Here is a 12,140-nt window from a genome sequence, read left to right on the forward strand (position 1 = left end):
ACCAGGAGCTACAGGATATAACACTTCGCAGAATGCCCGGCCTCTAATAAGCGGTGATTACTTCATGAACAAAAAAGGAGTCTCTAGAAAAGGAAGGCAGGTTTAAGGGAGAGGGGAGAAGGAATGGGGGTCACAGATGGAGAGCTACCTGTGCCTCTGTTTAGATCCTGGTCTGAACAAGTAGACAGAGACAAAGAGGTGAACCAGGCCTAGGCGAGGCATTGGAGGGGATGGAGGAATGCCTCTCAGTTTTGTTGGAGGTGGACAATGCCACTGAGGTTATGTTAAAAAACAAACAAAAATATCATCTATTAGGGATTAAAAAAAAAAAAAAGACGAAATGGACAAATTCCTAGAAACACACAGACTACCAAACTGATCCAAGAAAAAATGGAAAATCTGAATAGACCTATATCAAGAAAGGAGATTTAATCAGTAATCAAAAACCTCCCAAGGGAAAATATTTGCAAATGGCATTTCTGAAAAAGGTGGTATCCAAACGTATAAAGGTAGTACCCAAAACGTATAAACGTATAAAGAACTTGCAAAACTCAACACCCAAGAAATGAATAATCTAGGGCGCCTGGGTGGCTCAGTTGGTTAAGCGACTGCCTTCGGCTCGGGTCATGATCCTGGAGTCCCGGGATCGAGTCCCACGTCGGGCTCCCTGCTCAGCGGGGAGTCTGCTTCTCCATCTGACCCTCTTCCCTCTCGTGCTCTCTATCTCTCATTCTCTCTCTCTCAAATAAATAAATAAAATCTTAAAAAAAAAAAAAAGAAATGAATAATTTAATTAAAAAATGGGCCGAAGACATGAATAGACATTTTTCCAAAGAAGACATACACATGGACAACAGACACGTTAAAAGATGCTCAACATCACTCATCATCAGGGAAAGGCAAATCAAAACTACAATGAGATATCACCTCACACCAGTCAGAATGGCTAAAATCAACAAGGCAAGAAACAACAGGCGTTGGAGAGGATGTGGAGAAAGGGGAACCCTCTTGACCTGTTGGTGGGAACGCAAACCGGTACAGCCACCATGGAAAACTGTATAGGGGTTTCTCAAAAAGTTAAAAGTAGAACTACCCTACAAGCCAGCAATCGCACTGCTAGGTCTTTACCCAAAGAACACAAAAATACTTACTCAAAGGGATACATGGATACATGCACCCCAATGTCTACAGCTGCATTATCTACAACAGCCCAATTATGGAAGCAGCTCAAGCGTCCACTGATTGATAAACGGGTAAAGAAGATGTGGTATATATACAATGGAATATTATTCAGCCATTAAAAAAGGATGAAACCTTGCCATTTGCAACAACATGGATGGACCTAGACAGTATAATGCCAAGTGAAATAAATCAATCAGAGAAAGACAAATACCACATGATCTCACTCGTATGTGGAATTTAAGAAACAGAAAAAAAAAGCAAAGCGGGGGGGGGGAAAAGAGAGAGAGAGACAAACCCAGAAACAGACCCAACTATAGAGCATAAATTGCTGGTTACCAGAGGGGAGGTCGGGAGGGAGATGGGGGAAATAGGTGATGGGGATTAAGGAGTGTACCTGTTGTGATGAATTACTATATTGTACACCTGAAACTACTAGAACACTGTATGCTAACTGGAATTTAAATAAAAACTTAAAAAAAAAACAAAAAACAACCCTCCCAATGAAGATAAGCTCAGACCAGTGGCTTTGCTGGTGAATTCTACCAAATATTTAAAGAGTTTACACCAGTGCTTCTTAAACGCTTCCCAAAACAACAGAAGAAGAGGGAACACTTCCTCACTTGTTTTGTGGTCCTAAACTAAATAAAAAGGAATCGAATTCTTGAAATCAGAAATGAAAAGTGGGATTACTGCTATGGACTCCAGAAAATAAAAATTATTATGAGAGCTACGAACGATCGTATGCTAGCACAATGGATAACGTAGATGAAAGAGACCAATTCCTAAACACACACGAGCTACCAAAAAAGCAGATGAAACAAAATTATGGTAAACTGAAAAACAAAAAAAAAAACCTCTCTAGGGACGCCTGGGTGGTTCAGTTGATTAAGCGTCTGCCTTCGACTCGGGTCATGATCCCAGGGTCCTGGGATCGAGCCCCGCGTCGGGCTCCTTGCTCGGCAGGGAGCCTGCTTCTCCCTCTCCCACTCCCTCTGCTTGTGTTCCCTCTCTCGCTGTGTCTCTCTCTGCCAAATAAATAAAACCTTTTAAAAAAATGTTTAAAAAAATAACTCTCTAAACAACTAGATCCTCAAGAGAAAGTAACACAATGAAGAAGAGTCACACGGATCTGCCCATGACAGGTACAGGAGACTACAGGCCAGTAATGCATGCATTTCTGTGCGTCTGAAAGTTTGACAAACAGCCAAAAGTGTTGGGAACCTTTGTCTTCGGGATTCTATAGCCCCCAGGAAGGAGAGGGAGGTCTCCCAGAGGGGTAGAGCTGGCCACACCTCCCCCACCCCCCCAAGCCCTCACACCTGAGTGATGGGTGACAGCTGGGAGAGGGTGGGTGACACCTGCTGGGCCTGCTGCCTCCTTGTCTCCGTGCTCAGGGACAACGGGCTGACACCAGCGGGGCGGTGCTGTGGTGAGGAGCCTGGCGTGCTCATCCCTGAAAGGAAGGACAGGAGACAAGGGTGGGCCTGACTCTAGCCTCTGGAAGGCTGCTCACACACCATGATCACTGCTGAGAATAGCCCAATCAGACAGAATCCATTGTGTCCTGATCACCAAACCCAGGGTGCCCCCTCCAAGGCCCCAACACTTGTGTGGGCTCTGTTCTCCTTCCTGATCCATCCCCATGCTGGTCAACACTCTCCCACTTATCCTATCATCCCTCCAAGAGGGGTGTGTCCCACAGGCCCTGCCAATCAGCACTTCCCTGCCTCTGAACCACCACATGATTGGCTCCCAGATGGACATGTTACCAGACTGGCCCAATGAGAGCCTGCCCTGGGACTTTTGAGGGAACTCCAAGGAGGGACGTTTGGAGCTGTGTAGGGGGAGCATCACGTGGCTGCAAGGGGAAGAGCCAGCTGGACAATCAGGGGCTGAGGGGTAGAGGCAGCACCTGTGCCCTGGATCCAGCCATACTGGTGCTTCCTGGTTTGGGGAGATAATCAGTGCCCTTTTTTGCCTAAACTGCCTTGGGGTTTGGTTAGCTTCAAGAAAACTGGTTCTGGGGGTGCCTAGGTGGCTCAGTTGGTTAAGCGTCTGCCTTTGGCTCAGGTCGTGATCCCAGGGTCCTGGGATTTGGCCCGAGTCAGGCTCCCTGCTCAGCTGGGAGTCTGCTTCTCCCTCTCCCTCCCTGCCGCTTGTGCTCTCTCAAATAAATCAATAAAATCTTTGAAAAAAAGAAAGCTGGTCCTGTCCAGACGCTGCAGTTTCTCTAAAGCCTCATGCTCCCCTTCTCCTCCTCCAACAAAATCGTACCTTCCTGTAACTGCTCCTTCAGCCCCTCCCCCCACACCCCTCCACTTCGTGTGCTCTCCATGCTAGACCATCAGCCCTGCTAGAAACTCAGTTACTCTGTATCTTCTTCCAATACCCACAGCTCCCAACTGACCTCCTGTCAGGAGGGCTCCATGTTGCCCTTTCCCTCACCCTGGCTCCCTTCCCCAGCAATGCTATCCCTGGATGTGTCTGTCGCGAAGGAGCTTAGTGAGGTCAAGTTCAGTATGGCAGCAATTGGGGCCTGCTGGGTTTTCCTGGGACACTGTGCCAGGGAAGCAACAGGCTTCCGATGCTTAGGGGAGCCCTGAGGGCTTGGCCTTGATCCCCCAGACTTGTCTCCTTATCCTTGAGATGGAAATGGTAACAGCCACCCTCACAGAAGAGTTCACTGTGAGGGCCCTAATGAGGTTGGGAGCAGGCTCTGAAGACAGTCTGGCCTGCAGTCAAGGCCGATGTAGGAGCCTGACTCACCGGGGGCAACTGGGCTCATCCTGCCGAGGCCATCAGATCAACCTGGGTCCAGCGGGTGAGACAGCAGGCTCACAGGCCAGTGGGAAGGCACCCAGCACACACCGAGGGGAGAGGACGGGTGGCCTTCTCACTGTGCAAGGCATGCCTGGTCATGCCTGCATTTCCCCTTGGTCGCCCTGGCAGCTCCACGCAGCCGTGCACCACAGGAGGGCCTGGTGCCACTGAGTGCTCCCGAGGCAGAGCCCTGGGTTCCGGGTTATGCACAGACCTTGGGCCCCAGAATCAGGCTGCTGCAGACATAGCAATATCAAGGGGGCATGGACAAGAAGCCTGAGCAGGAAGAGTCCAGGAGACGCCTGATCAGAGAACACTCAAGAGTCAGGCCCACGGGCTGCTCCCTCCCCTTCTCTGAGTGTCCATGGCCTCTTATGCCCTTCAGGCTGAGAACACGCCACACCCAGGGAGAAGCGATGTCAGGGCTTGGTAAGCAGCAGAGGCCAAGGTCAGGAGAGGAGACGGTCAGTGGGGCAACGGGGACTTGGGGCAAACTGGACCATGTCAAGGCCCAGGACCTCCACCCACCACTGCTGGGCCTTCCGATTCTTCAAGAGAAGCCAGAAATCCTGAGTTTTACATGCACTCTCCTGATTTTTAAATGTTGATTCAAACATCACGCACGCAACTACAGGCCAGACAAAACACACTGTAGGCTGGATTTGGCACTTGGGCTGCCAGCCTCTGTCGATCCGGAATACAAGGGAGTTTTTAATCCTCTGCTGGGCTGCAGAGTGAGCTCCTGGTCTCACACTGGGCAGGCCACCACCCCCAGGAAAGGCCAGTTGGGCCGGGAGGGCAAACGGACTCCTTGCTGTTGAATTCCTTTTGGCAACCTGGATCACCTTTGGGAAAAGGAGTGAGGCCAGCTGGAAGGGAAGTCTGGGGCGGGCAGGGAGAGCTGCCAAGGGAGGGCAGGCCAGGTGGCAGGGGCCCAGCCTGAGGCACGCAAGCCTTGTGTGCGGGGCCGGCAGGCCTCGGAGCCGTGCCAGGAAGGAGGACCCGGGCCTGCCCTCCTGGTTCTGGCCAACAACCAGGAAAACGACCTCGGCAAATGTTTAAGAGAAGAGGGGCCGCTGTCTCCCTGGTGGCAAAAGCCTCCCATTCTTTCTCGAGGGGCTCACGTTCCGACTGGCGGGTGGGCTGGGTGGGGGGGGGCGATCTCCATGTGTGCCAGGGGCCTGCGGCTCGGCTTGATTTAAAATGCGCCCAGAAAGTGAAGACCCTGCCAGGCGAGCTGCTAGAACGGCAGGTTCGCAAACAACCAAACACATGTCAGACATTACTGGGCTGGCGCTCCCAGCCAGGCGGGCCGGGGTCTGGGCCCCATGCTCGGGGTCTGCGCTTGTTCCCGCATCTATGACTTTCACATGTGCTGTGTTTTCCTGTGCTTGTTTAGACTTGGCGTGGGCCGGGGGTGCACAGCTCCCGGGCGGGCGCTGGGGGGCTGCCAAGGACCCTCTGGAGGAGGGGGTGGTGTTCTTGGCGAGACATGAGGAGAAAAACGGGGGGCCAGGAAACAGCGGTGTCTGCACACGGGGCTCCCCCACCAGCATCCTCAGAGCCAACCTTCTGATTTTTTGCTTCGCGCAGGCCTGTGTGGATGCTGCCTGCCCACCCACCTCTCAGGAGGCCGTGGGTCTCAGGCTCCCCTGAATCTGCTCGTTTTGTCTTCTAGGCCTTCCCTGGGGGTGTGGGGGGGGCACAGCGGGGGCTGGCATCCTCTGCTTGGTGGCTGAGCCTGAGTGGGCACAGGGCCAGGGGTGTACAAGCAGGAACAGAGCCTCAGTGCTGTTAGGCCAGGGTCTTGCTCTGCTTTGCACTGTTCTGGCCTCTATTTCCTCATCTAGAAACCTAGGAACACTTGCACTGTTCTCAACACCCTTCACCTGCCTCTGGCCCTGTCAGCACCAAAGCCAGGAATGACTCCAGGCTCCTCAAGTTCCTCTGCTCCCCACACTGACCTAGCTCCCAGGCCAGCCAACTTTACCTGGAAGCCTCTCTAGAGCATTCGATGGGGCCCTGCCCTGGTGCTGCCACCCCTCCTGATAGCCTGTTCTCCCTGGGCAGCCAGAAGGGCTGTGGCAAATGTGAATCTGAGCGTGTGATTCTCCCTGGGAAAACCCTGCATGGTGCTGCCCACCACACTTGGGGCAGAGGTGCGACAGGCAGGTGGACGGCGTGAGCACTGGCTCCCGGGCAGGCCGGAGGGCACAGCAAGGTAGTGCTCTCACTAGCCGCCAAGTCCTGACATGTGTGGACTCACAGAGGGGTCCCCCCACAGCCTGTCCTGCCTGTCTCGCCACAAGGCTGCCAGGGCTGCCTTATCTCCTCCGTGGATGCAAACCCACACATCCCACAGTCAACATGGGTGCACGAACGACAGCGGGGACATGGGGGACATAGTGGGGACACGGGAGAGCTGGCCCTGACCCAGGGGACAGTTGAGAGCAAAGCAGTGACTCAAGAGCAGCAGGGTAAATGCAGAAAAGCGATGCAGAGGGGAACCTGGATGGCTCAGTCGTTGAGCGTCTGCCTTCGGCCCGGGTCATGATCCCAGGGTTCTGGGATCGAGCCCCGCATCGGGCTCTCTGCTCGGCAGGGAGTCTGCTTCTCCCTCTCCCTCTGCCTGCCACTCCCCCTGCTTGTGCTCTCTCTCTCTCTCTCTCTCTCTGTGTCAAAAATAAATAAAACTTAAAAAAAAAAACAAACAAAGAAGCCAGACACAAAGTCTTACTTAAAAAAAAAAAAAAAAAAATCGACGCAGAGTGAGACCTGTGTGGGCAGGGGGCCAAGACGGCTCACCGAGAAGAGGAAGTATGAGCGAGGATGGCGTGGGTGAGGGGCCCTGCGGCCCACCTGCAGGAAGAGGAGGACTGTGAGAGAAGGGCAGCACGTGCGGACACCCTCAGGCGAGCTCACTGGCTGGACGGGAGATGCTGTGGGGGGCAGGGGTGGGGGTGGGGGCGGGAGACCAAGTCAGAGGGTGAACCAGACCTCCCAGGCCCCAGGGGTCTCAGGTTTTCACTGGGAGGGGGCTGAGGACCCGTGCCAGGTCCTGAGCAGACAAGAGCCACGAGGTGATTCTGGGTGAGAAGAGGCTGGGAGCTGGGGGGTCGGGCGGAGGACAGGCAGGTGGAGGTCATGCAAGGCGGAGGGGGTCCAAGCTGGGCGGGGCCCTAATGGTGGGGCTGAGGAGATGCATCAACAGGCTAGGGCAGGCAAGAGAACAGAGGAATCATGCCACTGGGAAACAGTGCTGCCTGTCCCCAGAGGAGCAGGACTGGGGCAGCACCGGGAGGTACTACAAAGGCGAGGGGCCCGTGGGACGTCTTCATGGACATGGAGTGTCCCAAGCAGGTGGGACACTGTCAGCCACTGGGTGCGAGGGAGTGTGGAGGGGGCAGGTTAGGCCTGGTCCTGTCCCTCCGTGAAGAGCTGAGGACAAGGAGAGGCAGGGGGAAATGCCTGGTATACCCCAGGTCAAACCCTTGGGGGCTCCCCTCCTAGAATGTTCTGGACTCACTCAGACTCTCTGAAGCCCCCAGTCCACCCTCAGAACCACTGTGTGATCCCTGGGGACACTGGGAGTTTTCCCACCTCCAGGCCTCTGCCAAGGCTATGTACCCTCTGCCCAGGATGCCTTTCCTGGGCAACATCGGGAAATGACAAGCCGCTATGGTAGGTTCTGCCTCCCACTCCGTGCCCGTTATTTTGGATGTCATCCTGCTAAATCATCATTCAAACCCGTATGTCATCTTCACTAGATGCTGAGTTCCGCCAGGGAAGGAAGTTCTGCCACCGCCTGGCCTGGCCTTACCCTGGCTGGTGCCGCCGATGCCCAGATGAGTCAGGTTGGCTGCGAGGTTGCCGGTGCTGCTGGAGCTGCTGAGCGCGGGGAAGGTGGGCTCCTCAGGGTCCAGTGGGGTCGGGAGGGGGGAGGGGAAGTGTATGTTGGTCAGGTCAGGCAGGGAGCCCCCTGTGTTGTGGGTGGCAGGGATCAGGGCTGTAGTGTTTTCCTGGTCAGCGGATGGAAAGATGCTGGGGGGAAGGCCAGACAGAGGGGGGAGGTGAGCTCTCGCCCCGGGCCCATTCTCCCCCAGAAGCTATAGTGGGGGGTGAGGGGGTGGGGGAGACTGGCGCAAGAACATTAGGGGGCACCAAACGGTACCCTGGGATTAGGTGCTGCCATGCTCAGAAACTGCCGTCAGCCTGCACCTCCAACGGAACCTTAGGAACCAGCCTGTCTACGCAGGACGGGGGCTGGGGTGAGGGGGGCTGGGGTGAGGGTCCTCCTGCTGCCCGGGGGACAGGGTGTGTCTGATGAGCCCGTGAGCTGGGGCTGAGTGGCGGGGAGAGGGGGCTTGGTCCCCGCAGGCAGGGAGGGGTAGGAGGGCCCCCCACCCCCACCCCGGTGAGGCTCGTTGGATAGCGGCCAGCGGCAGGGCAGCCCTCTTGTCAGGACTTGCAGCCTGCTGAGCGGCCGGGAAGCCCAGGGGGTCATCTGAACAGCCCCAACAGCCCCAGGCATGCAGGGCGGGCCCTGCTGAGACTTACTTGATCCCAGGAACCTCGCAGGACTTGGGCCTGGACCCTGTCTGAAAGAGAAGACAGCAGAGGCTGAGCGGGCCTCCTCGCACACTGCAGCTCCCCGGGGCACGGCTGACCATGCCAACAAGAGGGGGAGTTCATCAGGCCCCAGGATGTCTCACAAACCAGAACCAGGCAGCCTCTAAGGCCAAGGGGCCTGTCCCAGACATGTCCAGGGGCAAAAGCAAGAGTGATATGCAGAGGAGTCTCTACAGCTCCCACCTCCAGCTCCTGCCCTTGGTGGCAAGCAGGCACATCCCAGCCTAGCTCTGCCTGCCTGTAAGGTGGGCACAGCAGACAGGGGCGAAATGATCCCTTGTCTGAGCAGGCATTTGAGGAAGAACGTGCCTTGTCCACTCTTTACACCTGAAAACCCCAGGCATGCACGAGCTCAGCAATGGGCCCAGTGGAAACCCAGGCACCCCGAGGCCAATCCCCCATTCCATTCCTGGATCAGAGCGGGTGGTGCTCCTGGGGAAGGAGCTGCCTCTGCTCAACACGCGTTTGTCTACAGCAGGCAAGTACATCACGTGGGGCAGCACGAGGACACTTGGACTGGGCCCCACGAACATCCAGAAGGCGCTGCCCATGCCCCTAGCCGACCCACGGAGGTCCCTCAGCCATGGCTCCCACAGGGACCCACGGAGCCGTGGGTGCTCCCATGCCCCCACGACCTGAGGACGAAGACTCTGGCTGCCCTGTGGGCTGGGGAGGGGGTCCCAGGGAAACCCCACTGGCAGCAAGACCCTGGCTTCCTCCTCTCGAGCTACGGCCACCAGGTCACCCGAGAACTGCAGGCTCTACGCAGAGCCCCCAGACTCTCATTCAAGGACAAAGGAGGGAACTCTTCGGATGGTGGCAGACATGATGGGACAGGGCCCGTGTGCTGATGGAGGGCTCCAGCTGTGTCACATTCCCTAATTCCCCATCGGCCTCACAGGCCCTCAGGCTGATGTGTTCTTTAGGGATTATCAGATATAAGAAGGCGGATGCACTGGCGGAGGGCTGGGCTGGCGGCCTCTATGCGCATGCCCAGAGTGCGTGCCAGGGGTGGGGGCTGGGGGGGTGCTGGCAGCGACTGGGGAGCCTGAGGGGTAGTGTGCGACCAGCAGCGTTAAGCCTCTGCAGAGAATGCCAGAGGAACGGGTTTCTACTTGGCCACGGGCTCCTTAATTCTGTGAGTAAACAGTTGCTTCATTACCGGATTTCTACAAAGCATGAAGACAATGACTTTCTAAAGAATCTTTTCAAAAGCATTCCACGAACATTATGGGGATAACAGTGGATTTCTAAACAGTATTAAAAATTCACCCATCATTGCCTGCCCCCCCCCCCAGTGCCACCCCACTCCCAACAAATCCAACGGAATTCCTTTACTGACATCCTTGCAGACACATCCTTTCGTGTGGGCGGTAGTTAAAAGTTGGGCCACAATGCTGGGTTCTGCCACCCTCTTCTCACTCCCAGGATGTCAAGTGTGTTTGCACCAGTATTCACCATCACTTTAGGGCTCAGCAGCACACTGAGCTGCTTGGAAGGACCCTGCTGTCTGTCCTTACCCACCTCTCTGCAACCACACATTTCAGTTGCTCCCCAATTTTACTGGGGTTGTAAGAATTCTTTTTGAGTTATTTTCTTCCCTGAATATAAAAATCATATGCAAAATCATATGCCTGTGCAAAACTGGAACACGCAGGCAGGGGTAAGGGCTGACAGTGGCCATGCGAGAGAACACGCCCCCCCGCACATCTCCCCAGGCATCTGTGTGTAGACAAGCGTACCCTGGGGATACTGTGGGTTCAGTTCCAGACCACCCCAATAAGGCAAGTATCACAGTAAAGCAAGTCAAATGAATTTCTTCATTTCCCGGTGCATATAAAAGTTATGTTTATCTTATCGTGCAGCACAAGAGTGCGAAAGCAGTACGTCTAAAAAAACAACCTAGGTACCTTAATTAAAATATGCTGATCATCATCTAAGCTTTCAGCGAGTTGTAATCACTGATCAAACATCACGTGACAAATATAATAATGAAAACAGGGACACCTGCGTGGCTCAGTTGGTTTAACACCTGCCTTCAGCTCAGGTCAGGCTTCCTGCGCAGCAGGGAGTCTGCTTCTCTCTTTCTCCCTCTCCCTCTGCCCCTCCCCACCACTCATTCTCTCTCTCTCTCTCTCTCAAATAGATAAATAAAATCTTAAAAAATAATGAAAACAGGACGCCTGGGTGTCCCAGTCGGTTAAGCATCTGCCTTCGGCTCAGGTCATGATCCTGGAGTCCCGGGATCAAGTCCCACATCGGGCTCCCTGCTCAGCAGGGAGTCTGCTTCTCCCTCTGACCCTCTTCCCTCTCGTGCTCTCTATCTCTCATTCGCTCTCTCTCAAATAAATAAATAAAATTTAAAAAAAAAATAAGGAAAACATTTGAATTACTGCGAGAATTACCAGAATGTGACACAGAGACACAAAGTGAGAAAACTGCTATTGGAAAAAGGGCGCTGATATTCTTGTTCAACACAGGGTTGCCACAAACCTTCGACTGGTAAAAAAAAACACAGCACAATAAAGAAAAGTGCAATAAAATGAGGTGTGCCTGTCCGTTTCTAACTGTTGTATGCCTTTCTAAATAGCTATATCCTGCTCTTTCCACACAACATGAGAAGGGTCACTCATGCCTTTAAAATTCCTTCAAAAATCCTAACTCCAGGGGCACCTGGGTGGCTCAGTGAGTTTATGTCAGACTTTTTTTTTTTTTTTAAGATTTTATTTATTTATTTGAAAGAGAGAGTGATTGAGAGAGAGAGAGCATGAGCAGGGGGAGGGAGAAAAGCAGACTCCCCTGCTAAGCAGGGAGCCTAACACGGGGCTCGATCCCAGGACCCTTGGGATCATGACCTGAGCCGAAGGCAGACGGTTAACCAACTGAGCCACCCAGGCACCCCTAAACGTCCAACTCTTGATCTCGGCTCAGGGTCTTGATCTCAGGGTCATGAGTTCAAGCCCTGCACTGGGCTCCACGCTGGGCACCGAACCTACTTAAAAAACAAAATCCCAACTCCACGCGTGTGGAACTTTCCACATGAGGGACTGAGGACAATTTCCTTATAAATACCCCACTGTCAAACATTCAGGTTGTCTCCAGTTGGTTTCAAAAGCTCTGAACACACACCTTTGAGGAACACATCAGTGTTTGCTCATTTGTCACCTCCCTACGATTTCCTGGAGGGGATGAGCAATTCATGTTGCTGCCCCTTTCACCACAACATGACCAGCAATGCGTTTTAGGTTTGTTTGTTTGTTTTAATATTCAAAATAGCTTTGGTGTTAAGTGCATTTTGTTCTATGCAAATTCTCTGAAATCTGTATTCATGGCACAAATTCTCTTACCACTAGACATTTTATAGATTGAACTTGAGAAATTTGTTTCTGGACCTGGAAATAATACAGAAATTCCAACTGAATTGGAAATTCCAAGTAGACTTTGTAGTCTAATAAACGTTGTAGTTATTTGTGCAGATGAATGAAAGTTTAAGGATGACTGTCAACATT

The 12,140-nt window shown here is 53.5% G+C and overlaps 1 protein-coding gene across 2 annotated transcripts in view; it reads right to left on the reverse strand.

Annotated features, from left to right (window-relative positions):
* Window positions 1–12,140, reverse strand: part of CRTC1 (CREB regulated transcription coactivator 1) — a 72,536-nt gene that overhangs the window by 8,658 nt on the left and 51,738 nt on the right. For both annotated transcript variants that reach the window (XM_088028928.1, XM_088028926.1), the window contains 3 exons: window positions 8,560–8,600; window positions 7,823–8,043; window positions 2,502–2,635 (listed from right to left, as the gene is read on the reverse strand). In XM_088028928.1, coding sequence (XP_087885054.1) covers window positions 2,502–2,635; window positions 7,823–8,043; window positions 8,560–8,600 — 396 coding nt within the window. The remainder of the gene's footprint in view (window positions 1–2,501; window positions 2,636–7,822; window positions 8,044–8,559; window positions 8,601–12,140) is intronic.

This window comes from Eumetopias jubatus, unplaced genomic scaffold, assembly GCF_037043125.1.
Source record: "Eumetopias jubatus isolate StellerSeaLion01/CBP00866 unplaced genomic scaffold, mEumJub1_p1.0 scaffold_1, whole genome shotgun sequence".
Classification (NCBI taxonomy): Eukaryota; Metazoa; Chordata; class Mammalia; order Carnivora; family Otariidae; genus Eumetopias; species Eumetopias jubatus.